Source organism: Rhamphochromis longiceps, linkage group LG8, assembly GCF_057381845.1.
Source record: "Rhamphochromis longiceps isolate RC_006_pf linkage group LG8, R_longiceps_female_GT1.1, whole genome shotgun sequence".
Classification (NCBI taxonomy): Eukaryota; Metazoa; Chordata; class Actinopteri; order Cichliformes; family Cichlidae; genus Rhamphochromis; species Rhamphochromis longiceps.
Genome location: NC_140564.1, coordinates 10,491,924 through 10,511,822, shown reverse-complemented (window position 1 = coordinate 10,511,822; position 19,899 = coordinate 10,491,924). Strand labels below are relative to the sequence as shown.

At 37.8% G+C, this 19,899-nt stretch overlaps 1 protein-coding gene and 1 long non-coding RNA gene across 2 annotated transcripts; both read left to right on the top strand.

Annotated features, from left to right (window-relative positions):
* Nucleotides 1-10,707: 10,707 nt before the first annotated feature.
* Nucleotides 10,708-11,838, top strand: LOC146663107 (uncharacterized). Its single transcript, XR_014912904.1, has 4 exons — nucleotides 10,708-10,806; nucleotides 10,902-11,204; nucleotides 11,285-11,329; nucleotides 11,431-11,838. It is a non-coding gene; the product is annotated as an uncharacterized LOC146663107 (long non-coding RNA).
* A 4,808-nt stretch (nucleotides 11,839-16,646) lies between these two features.
* On the top strand, nucleotides 16,647-19,209 carry LOC146663106 (uncharacterized). The gene is made up of 4 exons (XM_085415210.1): nucleotides 16,647-16,769; nucleotides 18,024-18,389; nucleotides 18,495-18,619; nucleotides 18,712-19,209. The coding sequence occupies exons 1-4, from the start codon at nucleotides 16,673-16,675 to the stop codon at nucleotides 18,856-18,858; spliced, it is 735 nt and encodes a 244-aa protein (XP_085271336.1). The 5' UTR covers nucleotides 16,647-16,672; the 3' UTR covers nucleotides 18,859-19,209.
* The last annotated feature ends 690 nt before the right edge of the window (nucleotides 19,210-19,899 follow it).

Here is a 19,899-nt window from a genome sequence, read left to right as displayed (position 1 = left end):
CAATTTTTTTTTTTTTTTTACAGTGTGTGACTGTATCGGAGCCAACAAAATCACAGTGCCATGTAAGAATTTTTTAATAATGTCAGGGTTAAGAGATGAAAACTCCTGCTTATTTCTTTAAATGTCCATTTTAATATATAAATGACCTTCTGCCCACAATCCACCCCCGGTTTTGTAATATTTTTGTTATTCCTGCGAAGCCTGACGTGTCCTGTGGATTGAGACCGATGAACTGAATTGCATTGAACCTGGATGTTGTCTTACAATCGCAGCAGGGTTATTCAAGTGCAGCATTCAAGTTGCTGCCATTCAATGTGATCACTGCCATTTGCTTTTGATTTTTTGTCTTTTTTTTTGCTTTTCTTTTTTGTCTATTAATCCAATTAAATTGTCTGTTAAGTATGGTGTTGACCATGAAGTAGGACAGGCTCCAGATAGACCAGAGGTCATCTGGATGTAGCCCCAAACAGAAAGTCACTATGAAAGCAACAAAGACAGCAATTATCAGGTGTCTCCCTTCATAAATGCAGGTGTGGCGTATAGAGGAGAAGAGCCGGAGACCAAAGGCAGTCGGCTGCTAGAGGAGGACCGATCACCAACCACTTACCAATTCTGCTTGAACCATCAAGTGTATTTAATTCTGGCCCAGGGAAAGACGAACTATGGAATAGTGAAATCTCAATAGGTTATTCTTACTTTTAACCACCTGGGGGAGCTTGTCTGTATTTGCCTGTGGCTCTTGTGTTGAGCCCAAGGGCACATGACGATCCAGAGATTAACAAAGAAAAAAAAATGATGCTGAGTTAATCAGTAGAGAGACAGACAACCATTCAAACTCACATTCACACCTGTGGGCAATATGAAAATCCCTAGTTAACCTAACCTCATTAATTGCATGTCTTAAGGCATGAGCTGACCTTGACAAACAAAACGTAGTTTAACAAACACTCCCTTGAAAATGGTCAGTTACAAGGCCTGGGATCAAAATAAGTTATTAGTAGCCAATATCCAAATTAAAAAAAAATAAACTGTGGATAACTATTTTTCTATTGTTTTTCTATTCTCTTACTTTTCTTTATTAATGACCCCAAAACTGGTAGCTGGTGGTTTATTCTTACCTGAAGTGCCCCATTGGTAGAGTTCATGTTGAGCAACCTGTCTGCTTCTTACTTTCTCTTCTTCGGGTAACTCCCACTGGTGTCCTGTGGCAGCTGTGAACTGGATTAATGCTGTCTCTCCTGGTTTTTGAGTCATTCTCAGATACCCTGCAAGGAGTTAAGTTCCCTGCTAAGTAAGTATTACTTTTCAGTGAACCTAGTTTACCAAAATTGTCTGCAAGAGATGGTATAAATTGCTTCTTTTCCCTAGAATACGTAATGAATGATATGCTTGGTTTTATTTGGGTGATAGAGAGCTGCTGATGCAAACAGATTTGCTTTGATCATTTTAAACAGATATTGGGAGAAATATTTTATATTTAAGAAAAGTGCCTTTAGGTGAGTTTGTGGAAACAAAATGTTGCATATCAAAAGTAAAAGTACCACTCTTACCTGTCTAATTTAATTTTTTTTATTAATTTAGTCAGATATGCATTGCTTTGATCTGTATAAGTCACATCCATTACATTTTATTATTTATTGTTTGTTTACTATTTGTTTTGCTATTATTTGCTTTTATTACTTTTAATAGATGATGCCTTTAAATTGTAAATGATGTGGATGCATGTGCAGGAAGCTGGCTGTTTACCATGATGACAGATGTGCAAACTTAGATCAAAGCTACAAAACTTATCATATTCCAACCATCTTAATGTGGACAGAATAATTGTTAGTTGAGGAGCTGCAGCTGTCCGATGAATGCAGAGGTTTAAAGTACAATATTATTCCCTGAAATGGGAACAAAAGTCTACTTTATTGGGAAATTAAAGAGAAAAATTATTAAGGATTACTGTGTGCTGCGGAGTATTGTTGATCAGCAGACTCCTGATCAATGTACTGTGACACACAATGTTGTTAGTAATGTACAGCCAAAGTCTATCACAACAAAAGATCAGGCATCAAATATTACAGAATGGAGTATCTATCAAGGAGTATCTTCATACCTAACCTGGTTTCAGGTGTCTTCCATGGATCAGTTATTCCACTTTCTGTTTTTTTGCAGGCTATCAGCATTCTTACTATTCTTTAAGGAAGCTGTCGAAACTTGTTGCAGGTTTTTTTTTGTAATTCCACATAAAACGATCGCGCTCAGTAAAAGTGAAGTGTATTGTGTGTGCAAGTTCCTTTTGAGATGCTCACTGATTGCACAGCTTTAAACAAACTAACCTGACAAACACTGAAGCTTAAAAACATTCAGCTTTTGTTAGAGCATTTTAAAAGTTTGCTTTCACTCATTGTTTGCATAAATGACTGCTATGGTTGTTTTCTCAAATTTTATGATGATCTTAAATTACACAATAAAAAATAAATTAAGACTACAAAACCCTGTTTCTAAAACAGCAACACTTTTCTGCTTCCTTCCAGTTTTTAAAGACATTGAGGCTTCCAGGATGTTCTACCTGTGCATATGCTTGAGTCTGTTCTTTGCTCTACAAAGCACTGTATCATCAGATCAAGGTAATTATACAATGTGTGTATCAAAAATAGAAGTATTGCTATTCATGTAAATGCATTAGAAAGAAGAAATATAATAATATCATTTGGTGCTTTTTTTGCTTTCAGCTGTGTCAGTGAATTGCAGCAAGACTGCAGAAGTTAGACAAAGTGTGACTCTAAATTGTACCATAAATTGGAAAGATGGCTCAAACTGTAGCGTTTTTGATATATATACCGTGGAGAACAAAAATGAGCCCATACAATGTTACAGGAGTTTGACAAAACACATCTGTAAAGGGGATCGTCTGAAGTATGTCTCAGTGACCGTCCCAAGTGTCACGAAAGAGGTGAACGTTACAGTTGAAATCAGGTCAGGCTGTGGTATGGCTAAATCCCATCCTGCACAACTATTCCCTTCTGCAGGTTAGTAAGTTTCAGTAATATCATCAGAAATATACAGTACTGTGCAAAAGCTTTAGGCAGGTGAGAAAAAATGTTGTAAACAGAGAATGCTTTCAAAAATGGAAAAGTTAATAATTGATTTTTGTCAATCAACAAAATGCAGTGAATGAACAAAAGAGAAATCTCATTCAAATCAATATTTGGTGTGACCACCCTTTGCCTTCAAAACATCATCAATTCTTCCTGGCTAAGAGATAAGATAAGAGGAGCCTCTGTTAGTCCCACACGTGGGAAACTAACCACAGATCTTCTGTGGACGTAGGCTTCCTCACATCCTTCTGTCTCTTCATATAATGCCAGACACACACAATGATATTGAAATCAGACCTCTGCGGGCGCCATACCATCGTTAGGGGTCGTTGTCCTGCTGCACAATACATTTGGGGCCAATAAACAATCATTTATATTTCTGAAAGCATTCTTTGTTTACAACCTTTTTTTTAACACCTACCTAAAACTTTTGCACAGTACTGTACATTTACAAGAAATATGTCTGTGAATTAATATTTTGTATTTCAATTGTATTTCATGCTCATGTTAACTGTACTTTAATAAATGTACTTTACTTTGTCAGCTTCAGTAAGGGTGACAGGAAATGGACGAGGAATGCAGGAGAAGTCACATGCGATGGCCGTCGTACTCTGTGTTTTTCCCACAGCTGTGTCCATTTTCTCTCTATAGAAGTCACAGACACACAGAAATGTAAGTGGCACAGATTCTGCACTGTGAATTAAAGACTGATTGTGGTGTTATGTGGCATGCATTTGATGTATGAATGTGGATCCACCTGCTTCCCAAAAACATTACTGTCATTACTCGATAGGTTTATACAAACAACAACAACGAGCACAGCTGCAGCTGAATATTGTCTGCTGTGCTCCTGAGAGGAGCTTTGTTACAAAACTACTGTTTACTTTCATTCAGTGATGTGTGAACACTGCCTCTGTACTGTACACAAGCCTACAATGTCTCCAGTTAATGGTGGGATAGTGTGACCACAATAAATTCTAAATATTGTATAATCTGTTTGTTTGTTTGTTTGTTTGTTTGTTTGTTTGTTTGTTTGTTTGTTTGTTTGTTTGTTTGTTTGTTTGTTTGTTTGTTTTTGGAGGGTATTTTATATTTGATTACATGTGGAATAAAACCTGAAAATCTCTCTGTTACGTCCCCCCACCACATTACAATCTAGCATCTACAAACTGCACCTTGACTAGTGTACAAAGAAATCTAATTGTGTTACTGTAATGTGGCCAGCTAGAAACAGACCCTGATGATGTCACTAGGGCTGTCTCAGCTATGTCTGGAAAACCTGTGCTGCAATCTTGCTGGCTGTTTTACAAAGATCATAGCCACTCCTTAAGCAAGAGGAAATTATGAGATGTCAGATAAATAGTCAATTTTCAGTCTGCTTGGACAACCACATATTTGATTCTGGCCCAATGTACGATCACAGATAATTCTTCCATTCAGCCAAGGAACTGGTCAAAAACACGGCTCCATTTGAAGCTGAGCTGACGGCACATGTGTCAAAAGAAAACCAAGACATTGAGAGACAGAGTCAGCGAGGAAAAAAACAAACAGAATAACCTTATTTTATGTTTTTATTTTACTAGTTAATAAGCAAGTGTACCCCGGGTCCAAAACATACATACAAATACACTATACATAAGGGTTAGAATATAATATATATAAATGCACAAATTAATTACATAATCACGTTGAGGCAGTTACCTAACAGCAGAAGCATAGTCCAACCTGTTATAATACTTTGTGATATGTCGTTATATATGATGTCATTTTTATCTATTTGTTTACAAACGTCAGGAAGTCACAAGCAAAGTCAGGCCGATGTCACAGAATGTCACATGATATTAAATATAGGCTGGCAAATCAGCATCTCTCAGTGGGCAATCATAATACAGCAGTTTTCTTTTCATTTGTGGATTAAAGCTGCTGTTCATATTTGTGGCCACCAAATGTCACCAAAGAAGCATGTGTTGAAAAGCTTCAGTAGTGAACCTTTTTCAATACATGAGCCGGTGCTGCAGAAAGCTTCATTTGGCCATTACCAACTCCTCATAATAAGAAACAAAACACCACAAAAGTTCATACCAGGCTTCACTGCTACAGTAAAGAATAACCCTTCCTTATAAAGCAGCAAAGTCATCAGGAACAAGTGTGCGATTCACACAAGGTGTGTGGAGACCAGTTTCTAGTTAAGTGACGAGGATGGAAAGAGAGAGGACAAGAGGTTGTGGAAGAACAGAAAGAACAAGCGAGGTGAAAAAAAACATTGTTTAATAAAACAAGGGTTTGTACAGTATGAATTCAGAAACTTTAATATAAAGCAACTCTATTACCAGTTTACTTCATGTACAGGTATATTGAATGGCAGCCTGAGTTTCTAGTGTCTGTACTGATTAATGCTACTTTAAGTGCTCAATGATTTGTATGTGATTCTGTGTAAATATGAGACTGCACTCATGTTGTGCGTGTATCTCATCTGATCTGCTTTGCCACAAATAGTTCTTTACCTTGAGCCCTTGCCTTGGGTATGGTAACTAAAGGCTCCACCCTGAAAAGGGTGGATGAGATTGAAATGTCTGATTATTCACTCTGAATTATTCTTAGACACTACAATAGGTCATCCAACTGATTAGGTTGCTTTTCAAGATAGCCTTATAATGTTTATTCAGTTGAGTTGAGGTTTGATGATGAGGCTGATTACATTTGCAAACAGCATATTTCATTAACATAAATTACAAGGCACTGCATGCATAAAAGTTTCAACTTAGAATCTCCCCCGCTGTCATATATTTGTCATGTGAAGCTCTAAAAAGTCTGAACCTCTCTGAAACAAGAGCTGTCTCATTTCAGTGTAGACACTCTGATGATGCTGAAGTTGATGTAGCCGCCATTATGTCGCCCATTTGTTTTGGGTTTTGCGTTTTTAGCTTCAGTGCTACCTCCTTGGCCCGCATAAATATTTAGAGGCGAGGCTAGAATGTATGTCACGAGCTAACATTCGCAAGTACCCTGAGGAAATGCAGTTTCCTCTTTCATTTCTTGAGTGTGCGTCTTGGTTAGCATGAGCATGCTCAAATGCAGAATCAAAATAAGTATATTTACCTGGTACAAAAAGGTGTTTTTAGCATCTGGCTTCCACTACAACTCAACAACATTAGTGCTGCTGATATTTACTTGTTTGTGATTTTGTGGACGATTTCCTGTCTTTAAACTGGCAAACGAATAAGATTAAGTTCCTTCAGAGGGCGTTCAGCACAGATTTAGATCACACATTAGATTGTTGATGTGATTGGCACTCTGTCAGTAAAAGTGAACTGAATCGAAATAGCTTGGCTCAGCATCAGCGCTACAGTCATGAGTAAACGTTTCTGTTCTCTCCGTGAGATTTCTTATGCAACACCTGCTTTGGCACCTATTTCACTTGTAAAGTGAAATAGGTGCCAAAGGAATGTAAAACCTGCTGCAGGGAGCTCTGTGAGGATTTAAATGACAAGCCGGCAGCAAGGTTGATGACTTCCTGGAGTTTTTTATCACCTTTACCCAGAAAAGTAGCTTAGAGTCAAAAGACTCTGCAGTTGTGTGGTTCCGCACACATTAGCTTCAGCTGCTGGTTTGTTTGTTTTGGATTTTTTTTTTTTACATCAGTCATGTAGATTTATCATGTAGGGTTGAGTCATCCTGCAAGAAAATGGTAATGTTAAATAAAAACCTTTGTGAATAATAAAAGGATACATTTGAGTTTTGTATAATCTGTTCAAAGTGGTTTCTGTTTTACAAATGCAGTGAATGGCGGTGCATTGTTTAGTGCTGGCACTTTTTCTGCAGAGTTTGTGAACAGGTCAGAGCTGTTGTTTGTTACGTTTCTTTGTTCTCCCTGTGCCTGTGTGGCATTTCCTCCCAGCACTCTGGTATCCTCCAAAGGCATGTTTGGCAGTTTAACTTGTGATTCTAAACTGGTTATGGGCATGTTTGTGGGGGTGTATGGTTGTCTTTAACTCTATGTCAGCTTCACGCTTTATTGAGAGGATAAACGGTCAAAAATGAATACACTACCAGTCAAACTTTCTCATTTAATGGTTCTTCTTTATTTTTACTACTTTCTACATTGTAGATACATACTGAAGACATCAAATATAGAGAGCAGGATATATGGAATTATGCAGCAAAGCAAAAATACTGATAAATAACTCTGAATATATCTTATATTTTAGATTCCTGAAAGCAGCCACCCTTTGCTTTGTCGACGGCGCTGCAAACCCTTGGCCTTCTTTCAGTGAGGTTCGTGATGTAGTCAAATGAAATGGTTTTCACTTCACATGTGTGCCTTCTCAAGGTTCATTGTGAGACCATCAGATGTGTTGTGCAGAAGTCAGGTTGGTACACAGCTGACAGCCCTATTTGACAGCGATTAGAATTCATATTATGGCGAGAACCAATCAGCTAAGTAAAGAGAAACAACAGTCTGACTGCTTGCTCAAAGGGGGTCATGTGATTGTTGGGTTTTCCTCTGTATGTATTATTGTAGGGTCTCTGCCTTGCAACATAAATCACCTTGAGGTGACTGTTGCTGTTATTTGTTTCTGGATAAATAGAATTGAATCATTAGTTTAAGAACTGAAGCTCAGTGAGTCCGGAAAATTGCTAAAACTTTGAATGTGTCCTCAAGTGCAGTGGTGAAAAACCATTAAGCGCTGTGATAAAGATTAGGGCCCAAATAAATGCCACACAGAGTTCCAGGAGCAGACACTTATTTACATCAACTGATCAGAAGAAACTGTGCGAATCAGATCTTTATGGTCTAAAACCACTGATAAGAAACCATTGCTAAGGAAAAGCAACAAGCAGAACAGCTTTGTTTGGGCAAAGAAACACAAGGGATGAACATTAGACCTGTGAAAATCTGTGTTTTTGTCCAAATTTGAGATCTTCGTTTCCAGTCGCCGTGTCTGTCTGCGACACAGAAAAGGTGAACGGATGGTCTCTACTTGCATGGTTCCCACCGTGAAGCATGGAGGAGGAGGTGGTATAGTGTGGGGGTGCTTTGGTGGTGACACTGTTGGAGATTTATTCTGAAGGCACACTGACCCAGCAACAACATGCCTTCCCATCCAGTTTAGTTCTACCATCATTTATTTTTCAACAATGACCCCAAACACACCTCCAGGCTGTGTAAAGGCTATCTGACCAAGAAGGAGAGTGATGGAGTGCTGCGCCAGATGGCCTGGCCTCCACAATTGCCTGACCTAAACCCAATCGAGGTTCGGTTTGAGATGGACCGCAGAGTGAAGGCAAAAGGCCAACAAGTGCATCTCTGGGAACTTCTTCAGGAATGTTGGAAACCTATTTCAGCTGACGACCTCATGAAGCTCATCGACAGAATGCCAAGAGTGTGCAAAGCAGTGATTAAAGCAAAGGGTGGACATTTTGAAGAATCTAAAGCATGAAACATGTTTTGAGGTATTTCACACTTTTTTATTTACTACATAATTCCATATGTGTTCATTCATAGTTTTGATGGCTTCAGTGAGAGTCTACAATGTAAATAGTCATGAAAGTAAAGATAAACCATTAAAGGAAAGGTGTGTCCAAACTTTTGACTGGTAGTGTACACGTGAAGGTATGAAAAAAACTCAAAGCAAAAATGTGTGACAGCTAAGTCTGTATGAGTTCCCTCTTTTACCTTTAAATTAACTAATAAATTAAAGTGAATGGTGGCACAGTGGGTAGCACTGTTGTTGCGAAGCAAGAAGGTCCTGAGTTCCGGCTTCCTCCCACCGTCCAAAGACATGCACCCCCTGCGACCCTGAAGAGGATACGTGGATGGATTGATTAAACTGGCATTAGCAATAAAAACAAGACTACAACTTATGTTCAATACTAATTTGTATTATATGCTGATTAAAAAATATAATATATGAAAATAAAAGAATGAAACTAATAACAGCATTCTCATTATAAAGCATTGTCTTTAACCTTTGCTTATTTCTTTTATTCTTACCTGAAAGGCCTCACAACTAGTTTTTGAATTCAGTCTGTTTTTTAACTTACCAACCAAACTTTTAGTAAAATCTAAAAAATCATTTCAAGCCAGTGTTATTCACTGACGAAGAAAAAAAGCATTTAGATCCAGTTCATTTGTTCTCTCATAAATGAAAAGTGTCACCTTAGACCCTGTTTTAAGGAATGTGTTTGCTTCTTGTTTTCCATTCTTCTTTGCCAATGAGTCTTGTAATCTCTGCAGGCAGTTTCATTTCACCTGCAAGAAACTCCCCCTGGTATCATGTGTCACCTCGACTGGATAATCTAATCTGCCCTGATTTTTTACGACTCATTCACAAATGTTGTCCAAAGAGAGACGTTCTCTACCAAGTAAGTATTAATCCTTTTTTTATGTATTTTAACTAATTCTACATGCTGGTAATTGTTAACAGTCTCGTTTTCTTTCAAAAAAGGTTATAAATCATATGCATCTTTTTATCAGGGTAATCAAGTCATTTAAATGTAAATAATGTTGCTTAGAAAACCTTCAACAAATTGCTCACATAGTAAAAGTTACTTCTTTACTTAATGCTTAAAGAAATTTACAAAAGCAAAATTTTGACTAACAAAAAAAAAAAGTGCTTATTATGTAAAAAGGCTCATTTGGGGTATCTAAATTTTTATTACTATATCTATCTATATAAAAAAAAAAGTGAATACAACAATTAATTCATTTTATTACTTTAAACAAAAATTATTATATTTTGTGATTTACAGTTTCTACACCTTACTACTAAATGCTTTCCTCTGTTTTTCTTTCTGCATCTGACAAGCTGTCATTTATAAGCAATCTATGCCACTTGTAGCTAGAAGCTAACAGGTAACACGAGTTTCCAGGCAAAAAGGAGAAAGAAGAATATTAATAAGGAAGTACTAGAATAACTGCAGCACTCCATGAATGCAGAAGCATAAAGTGTCGGAATATGAATCTGCTTTTATTGGGGAAACCACCAAAAATGCTTCTTGGGTGCTTTTCACTGTCATCCAGGAGACTGTTTAACAATATTAAGTCATCCTAATCTGGGGAGTCTTACAGAATACAGAAGAATGTACCGAACACATATGCTCAGAAGCACATAAAATGTGACACTAAAAAAAAGAGGTGGGATTATTCCAAACAGTCCATTTTGTCCGTTAACACCCGTAAAGTTTTCTGTTTTAATTCTGCAAAGCTATGAATCTGGTCTCAGCAGTGCCACGCGACTTGATGATGGCACATGACCTACAGAAGCTCCTGTTTGAACCAACATTCTTGGCAGCTGTTGTGGAGCTGTTCAAACTTGTCAATCTCACAATTGTTTGGTTTTCACAGCAAACTAAAGTAGGAAGCGTGACTCCACATGTGACAGAAGATACAATGCGTGTAACACTGCTGATATGTCCGTTTATGTCTTAATAGAACTATTATAATCATATGTTACTGTCGCTGCTGTTTTTCTTGCATTCTCAAATGATAGAAATTTAAATGATTTTTTAGGGATAAGCACATTTTACTTTATGTTTAATGTGTCAAAGAGAACATGTTTCTTGTGTTTTCTAAAACAGCATGACTTTATGTGAACCTGCAGTAATGACTTTGTTCTTTCCAGCCGTTTGGGGTGAGGTGAAGCTTCCAGGATGTTGTACATGTTGACATGTTTGAGTTTGTTCTGTGCTCTACAAAGAAGTGTTTCATCAGATGAAGGTATTTCTATACTGCTTGTACCAGATATGTTACTAATAGACATGACCGCTCTAAAGGAAGAAGAAATTGAACATCAAATATTTCCTTTCTTTCAGCTGTGTCACTTAATTGCAACAACACTGTCAGTGCTACAGCTGGAGAAAATGTGACTCTAAATTGTTCCATAACTTCGACTTTTGGAGGGAAAGTGTGTACTGGTCAAAAGTATGACTGGCATAACACAAATGGCAACAAACTATGTGAAACTGATGCCACAAAATACACCTGTGCATGGGATGCCCTTACCTACCTGTCACTGACCATCTCAAATGTCCAAGAAGAGGCAAATGTCACAGCTGAAATCGTGTCAATCTGTGGAATGGTGAAATCACTTCCTGTCAGAGTACAGCTAATCATTGGTGAGTGTATGTTTAGTTCAGATATCCAGAATAAATTGTTGTCATTGCCACTGTTAAAATAACTGCAATTTACTATCCAGATCCAAAAACGGACGTTTTCCAACCAACAACACCACCAGATAACGGTAAGCTGAAAGACAACGACTTAACCATTGTACATTGTTACATATTGTAACAAATGTTATTCAGTTAGAATAACTGTATTCCACTTCCACACGTGAATCAGGTCCAAGACCAGAACCCAGCGGGCAGCGGGAGGAGTCAACACACTTGACCACCATTGTACTTTGTGTTTTTGCCTCTGCTGTAGTTGTGTTCATTTTGTATTTCCTGTATAGAACTTACAGACGCAGAGTAAGAGAGAGGACAGTGACATACACTGCACCAGTCAGTAAAGACTTCACGGTTGTTTAAAAATTTATTTTTTCTTTGTATGATTGTTTATCAGTGCGAGGGGAATATGAATGTATATGAATGTATGTGACATATTTTCCATTTGTAAAAGATGCTGCTCATCACTGCTGACTCTTTGATCATCATATTGTTTGTTTGTTTTTTATTAACCTTTTTTTTTTTTTTTTAGACTTCTTTGATGTCTTATATACAATATATAGATATACAATAACAGGATGTGAATAACAGAGCGTTCACATGACTTTCAGTCTGCTCAGTAAAATGAAACAATTTTGGGGAAATTTAAGAACACTTGGGACTGAACCTGTTATGTGTCTGATGAATGTCTACAGATTTGTCACAGCTCTGACTCTTCATTGTGTGAACATCAGGTCAATTTTGTTTACTTATCATCCACGATCTAATAGGGAAATGATCCAAAGTTGGATTACATACTTACTTTGTAAATCCACTGATGTTTCTGTACCTTGACTTCTTTACATAATTGTGACCACAGCTCACAGTAAAAATCATCCAACTGTTACTTTAGGCTGTGATGGATGAATGAATGGACAGATGGGACTCTCGTGGGCTGTGGATAATGCATTTCCCTGTTCCACACATGGATTTTTTGCCACCTGTGTAGCATTATTATATGTTAACTCAAGTAAACTCAAAGACTGTGGCAAGACAGTCCGTCCACATCGTTACATCATTACAGTGCTGCTGTTTTTGTTGCACATTGGTTGGCACATTATCAGACATATACTTCCTTCAGAAATGACAGAGAGCAAAAAAAGAGCAAAAGGAAGATTGACTGGTAATATTTTTCCAGGCCTACGTGTAAACCACTGTTTGTTAAGATGTTAGCCCAAAATTAAATGTCAGTGTTGTGTTTATAGATGTTTACAGCTAACACCTAATGCTGGAGTTAAAAGAGTCACTTGTCACTACAAAATAACTGTAAATGTAATAACTGTGTAAAATTGAACAGTGTTTTGTTCAAAATACACTCAACTTGTAACAAGTCTTTCAATCAAATGTGTCATGGGGGTTTTTTTCATCCCATTTGAAACTATTCCAGCCTCCTGAAATGACCCATACGAGCATTTCTCCCTGAAAGGATTAAAGAGAATCTGTGTTAGGTGAACCTTTAGGTCAAGTGACATACAAAAAAAAGTTTTTAAAAATTCTTTCATGTAGTTTCAAAAGACGGTGAAGCTTCCATGATTGACTCAAACATATCCACAGGTAGAACACCTGGAACCTGGAACACACTGGAACCATCATCTTCATGTTCATGGTGACAGTTCACTTATCCTGGCTATTTTTTTTTTTTTTTTTTTTTTTTGCTGTTTTTGAAGTCACCTCATGCATGAGAATATCACCGGGTTAACACGAGACATTATTTTATGTATACTGTTGGCCAAGCACAATAAAAATGACCGTTTTTAAATTAACTTTGCAAACATCACAGATGAAATATTTGGGGTTTTATTTCCTGGACTGAGCCACTGTACTTGCTGTCATTGCTGAACATCTGCCCCCCTTCCTTCTCTCACATAATGAGCCCAGTCTACCACTGCATCTGATTGGCCGAATGGTGTTCAAAATAAAGTCTCAGCAGGGCTGATGGCTATTAATAACTGAAATTATCTCACAGACCAGATGTGGCTCACGGGCTGTATGTTTGTCACCACTGACCTAATCTGCCCTGTTTGTTATGACTCCTTTTCAAATGTTCTCCAAAGACAGAAGTTCTCTGCCAAGTATTACTGCTTCTTTTACATATTTTAACAAAATTCTCTTCATGCTAGTGTTATTTGGCTTTTCTTCCCTTGACAAAGTCATGAAACATATGCATATTTTTATATGCAATGCAAGTCTAATAATGCAAATAGATTTGTTTAGATAACCTAAATTGCTCACAAAGTTTTATTTAAGAAAATTAAGTTTACAAAAGTAAAATGCTGAGTATCAAAATTAAAAGTTCTTATTATGTAAAGAGACGAACTAATTTAAACAAAATTTATTACATTTTGTTATTTAGTGTTTCTTACAATAACTACTAAACTTTTTGCCCTGTTTTTGCACAATATGAGATTAGATGTCACATTTACAGGCATTCTCTTTTATCTGGAAACTGACCAGTTATTCTGGCAATAAAAAGTCTGTTAATTACAAATCCTCTGAGGACTGTTACACAATAACATATTTATGGGCAGAGATAAATGAGAATTCTGCTGCTGCTTCTGTAAAGTCTATAAAATGTTACACTAAAGGAGAGCAGTTAACGTTATTGTTATTGAAGTTATCTATGTATTTGTGCTGAAATGTGGGAAAAACTCAAATAAACAGAAAGCTTGCATGCTATCTTTGCACTTAACTGTTTCTAGTATTTATCTCTGCTGTTTCTTTTGCACTCTCAAATATGAGAAATGTTTAAATCTGTATTTTCAGTAATCAGTATACAGTATACTTACAACTACTACTCAAAGAAACATGAACTAAACTTAGCACAAAGGACATTTGTGTTTGGCCAATTATGTCTTTCTTGTAACAATGCTTAATGCCAATAAAGCTTATGTAGCAGGATACTTGCTCAGCTGGTGTCTGCTCCAAGTATGCCATGTTTCACTGATCTGATTAGGGTCTGTGCTATAGGGCAACTTCAAGCTGGCAAGTTGCAGCATTACTTGGATCTGCTCATAGCCAGTGTCCGGCCTCATAAGGCTTGTCATGATTCACGGCCAGACCTGTTTGCGCTGGTGTCAGCAACATGTGCACTCTAACCTGAATATGCAGAGGAACATTATGTTTAGCGATGTGTATTTGCGAGTGGAGAGGATGGCATGGCCTGCCTGCAGACTTGACTTTTTGAACACTTGTGGGATCAGCCTGGGCGTGCTGTTCATATCAGAGTGACCAGCACAACTACACTGGCTGACTTGCAGTGAATGCTTGTTGAAGAATGGGATTCTACAGCAGTTTGTGACCAAGGTAGTGAAGAAGAGGTGCAAGGCTGTTGTGGCTGTGTTTGGTTCTTTCATATAAATAGGGTTCAATTGCCAGTATGTCGTGTTTCTTCAGACTTATCACTGGTGGAGAATATCCACCAATCCACATGCTCAACTCTGCTGCTCAACCCAAAAATGCATTTGACTGACAAATGTTGCACCATTTAAGGGGAATAAACCATATAAGATTTCACTGCCATGAAGCATTGTTACAATAATGATGTAATCAAGCCAGTAATCAGATTTTGAGATGACTTTTTCATTTAAAACAAATATACAGGCAAAACCCTGTTTCTTGATTCATATGTGTTTTTTTTTCTTTCCAGTAATTTCAAGTGAAGTGAAGCTTCCAGAATGTCCTGTGTGTGGAAATGGTTAAGTCTGTTCTGTGCTCTACAAAACAGTGTCTCATCAGTACAAAAGTATGTACCAAAAAGCATGACAACTCTAAATACATAAGGAAGAATAAATGTAATAATATATTAAACAATATTTTAATATTTTTTCTCTTTCAGTGGTGTCACTTAATTGCAGTAACCCTGACTATGTTACATTTGGAAAAAACGTGACTCTAAATTGTTACATAAATTCAAAAGGGGGCTCAGACTGTAGAGCTCTAAATTATTCCTGGATAAACCAAAATCATACCAAACTCTGTGGCTTGTCACAATACGGCTGTAAATGGGATCCCCCGAATAGCTTGTCAGTGACCATCTTAAATATCCAAAGAGAGGAAAATGTCATAGCTGAAATCGTGTTAAACTGTTGTACGGATAAAACTTCTATCAGCGTCCACTTACAGAGTGAGTATCTATCAGCATCTTAAAATTTATGTGTTTGAATGAGTGTATGTTTTGTTCAGACATACATAAATTGTATTCAGTGCATCTGTTAGAATAACTGTGTTGTACTTTGTCAGGTGGACCAGCTCCAACACTAGGTCACATCATTAGGCCCGAGGAGTCAACACGCGTGACAACCATTGTACGTTGTGTTTTTGCCTCTGCTGTTGCTGTAGTAATTTTGTATTTCCTGTATAGAACTTACAGGTACAGAGTAAGTGAGAGGACGGTGACATAGACTGCACCAGTCTGTAGCAGAACATAAATGCATATGTTTGCTGTTTGTGAAAGATTCGGCTCATCAGTTACCACAGCTGACTCTGTACATAGAGAATAATTTTTAGAATTCTTTGATGCAGTCTAATATGCATACAATAATAGGATGTGAATAATAAAGCATTCCACGTGACTTTAGTCTCCTGAGTAAAAGGGAAAGACTATGGGTCAAACTTGGGAATGTGAATTTCTTGCCTGATGAATAAACATTTAAGAAAAAATAGGACTGTACCTGTATGTGTTGTAAAACGGAGTCTAATTAATGTCCACAGAGTTGACTTCTCATCCATGTTCTCATTATGTGAAGTGACGAGAAGTTGGATAACCTACTTACTTTGTAAATCCATTGATGTCTGTCCACCTGGACTTCTTCACATAATTCTGATCACAGCTCACAGTAAAAGTCATCCAGCACTTGCTTTAGACTGTGATGGATGATGAAAGGGGATGTCATGGTGGAAACATAAATTCTTATCAATACAGTCCATATTTATACAGTAGACTGAATGAAGCATTGTAAACATGTTATTATGGAAACAATGTAATTCCTCTGAGACAACTCTTCCTCTGTTTCATCTTTTTTTTACCATTTCTTTCTGTGTATATGTGTCATTTGAAAGTGAAAACCATAATGGAAATAGGAATCATAAGAAAATGTACCGTGAAACAGAACTGTGAAAAGTGATTAATATCCTGTATGTGCCGCTTGTACAGATTAACTGTAAATCAGACAGTTTTCGTACAATGGAACATCTTTTCAAATAAATTTATGTCAGTAACAAACTCTTCCACATCTTTGATGTTATGTAGCACATATGCACACACCCACGTACAGCTGATAAAATACCAAGAGTCAGTGTCTCATTTCCTCTTTACGCCTCATTTCTCTTTGTCACACTCGTTCATGTTGTAGTCAATCTGTCTGTCAGTCAGAGAGCATATGTGCGAGCCTGACTACATGATGAAAGCCTACTGGTGGAGCTGTGTGCTGGGACTGCTCTGCATGCCTGCGGAGGTAATATTAGACATCAGGAAAGGTGAGTGTGTTTTGGAATTTTTGAATCCACAAAAATTATAAATTTATGTGGGAAAAAATGTTTTTCACAGGTCTCTCTGCAGTCCTGTGAAAAACTAAGTGCACCCTATGATTTAGGAGCTTGCAGAAGCACTTAGGCAGCACTAGCTCGCAGTTATGCTTTGTCTGTGTGATTTTATCAGTCTCTTATGTTCTTTTGGAGAAATTTTGGGCCACTCTTCTTTACAGCACTGCTTCAGTTCACTGAGGTTTGCAGTCATTTGGTCATACACAGCTGTCTTAAGATCTGGCTGCAACATGATTAAGCTGAGTTATTGAACGCCTGGATTCTTTTGCTTCTCGGCCATTCTGTTGTAGATTTGCTGCTGTGCTTCGGATCGTGACACAATTTCAGCCATGCTTTGCTCTTAGACAGGTTGCCTCACATTTGAGTCTTGTTTTAGTACACAAAACAAGATCATTATGTGCTCATTAACTGCAGAGTGCCCAGGTCCTGTGGCTGCAAAACAAGACCAAATCACTACCCCTCCTCCACTATGCTTCACTGTTTACTGTGAGGTGTTCGCGCTGATATGCTGTGTTTGGTTTTCTCAGTGTCGTGCATCATGACCAAGGGTCCCCACATTGCTTTAACTCTGTCCAAAGTTCATAGTTCCAGAAGTCTAAACCTAAGCTCTTACGTTTTTTGCCTATTTCTCTGAGCCCTGCATGGTCTGACCCCAGGGTGAATTTATTGGGTTTTCTGCTCCTGGGAAGAAAACCCTGTTTTTTACATAACTGTAGATGTCATTGAAGAGGAGTCTGAGTCATCTTTTCCTGTTTGTTTGCAGCTTCATCCTGTTTTGGGCCTCTTAGCAGTGTCTCAAAAAACCCATCATTTAAAAAGGTCTTTTTAAATCACTCTTTACAGTAAATGTAGTGATGCACCAAAAATATGTACGTAGAAGTTAGTTGTCTACAAAAAAAGCCCACTGCAAGTGACATGACTGGAATATGTTGCTGCAGCTAAATCTAGGTTAGGCCACTTTATATACAGTTACTGGGTGTAGTTTGGTTTTGTGGTTACCTTCTGCAGCCCCAACAACTGTACTGAACTGAGCAAATGACGAATTGGATCAAATTGTGCCTTTTCTGCTTTATTGCAATTAAAGTTTATTTGCCAGTGCCCTGTGGTGGAGCTGATGTATAAGGTGTTAAAACAAAACAAAAATTCTGCATAAGTGATTCTTTTAAACGATCCATCTCTCCCTGACAGCTTTCCAAAATCCTTCAGCCATCACTTTCATGAGAGTCAATTCATCTGCTGAAATCGTGTGCACCACATCCTTGGAAAATCCAATGGGGCTGTACATGCATAGGCGTTTCCACAAGGAACAAGATGTTGTGTACCTGGACTTGAATGGATTTTCAGTCACCAAGAATACCACATCTAACAAATTCAAAGGCCGAATAATCATAAGTCCAGCCAAGAAGATCACACAGGAACTTCGTGGGTTCACTTTCCAGTTGTCTTTGCTGGAGCTCGAGGACACAAACTTGTATTACTGCGAGTGGATTTACACGGACGAGAAATTCAACAAGCTGCTCATGACCAGCAACGGCACAGTCATTATCGTCAGAGGTGAAGAGAATTGTGCATTTCAGTATATGCAATCCACTTCCATTAAAAGTGGTGTAACTTTCAATTTAATTGTCTATAACATGCTTTTTTCTCTCTCACACACAGAGGGTGGCCCAGAGGAACAATGCACAAACTCCATACTGGATCTGACCTTGATTTGCTCTGTCGTCATAGGATTTACTGTCATACTGTCCCTCATCATTGGAGTGCTGATTATGAGGTGCAAACGAGTAAGTGTGAAGTAGATAGACTTGTTGTTAAAAGTCAAGCAAAGAGGATGTGACTGTGTTCGAGTGAAAACGTTTCCTTTGTCTTCCTCCAGTATAAAAAGAAATTCAGACCTGCCGTGCCTGAATTACCACCAAGATCCCAGAGGCCTCGGCAGACCTGCTCTTGCCACCATCACAATGCTTACTTAGTTACATCTCTAAGCACGGATGTCAACACAGACTTCAGGGGTCTCCTGTAATGCTCAGAGACGGTGCAGTGCTAATAATTCAACACGCGGTGATGCACAGTTAATTGCACAGACGGCTTCAGATGGCTGAACTCGTAATCTTTAACCTTTTGCTGTAGTGCATCTCTCTTCCTTTTACAGAAATTTGTGTTTTATCTGCAGTAAAGTGATTGAGCTACCACATCCTGGTTTATGCTTAGTGTTCAGGTGCAATGTGTGAAGAGTGTGGGTGAAAAAAAACTGCAGACCAAGCACTTTTTCCTTTGATTTAGCACACGCTGGCTTTACCTGTTGAGTTTTCAACAGCTTTGTGTTGTTTTGTTCTTTTTTCTTTGTGAATGCTCTAAATGTTTTGAACCATAGTTTTCTACCTGATTTGATGTGTACAATAAATCAAAGATATTTTTAACATTTTGCCATTCCTTTGAAAAATCTTTGTTTTGTTGTATTTGTTTTTTAAATGATAAGAACAACTCAATGGGGCTCAATTCAAAGTACTAGTAAAAGTACAAAAGTATCAAAGCATCAAAATATTCTAGAAGTGAAATAGTGAATAGTATTAGTCAAATAGTGGAAGTACTGATATAACGCAGAAGGATCAGTTTCACAGTCCCATACCATGCATGCATATTGATTTACTGTTGAAAATGATTCTAACTAATTAGCCTAGTAGATGTACCACTGGGTCATTTAGCTCTATTAACACAAATGACTTACTAGTAGAGAAAAAAGAGATGCTTTCAGCTGCTCCCTTGTCATATGGATTGCCACAGCAGCAGGTGCTTCTGCATATTTGATTTGGCAGAGTTTTACACTGGAAGCCACTGACTTTCAACTGTGACTAGGAAACAGCTATGCCTGCAACAAATATGTGAATACATGTGAATTAGTCATGAGATAATCCCAATCCAAACAGTCCACTATGTTCAGGGAAACTGCAGAGGTGGCACTGCTGCCACCTAAAATATGATTAGAAAATGTTTCTTGTCTTTAAAGTGAATAAAGTAAAATACATGGCAGAGTAATCAGGAAACAGAGTAATCAGCAAACAGA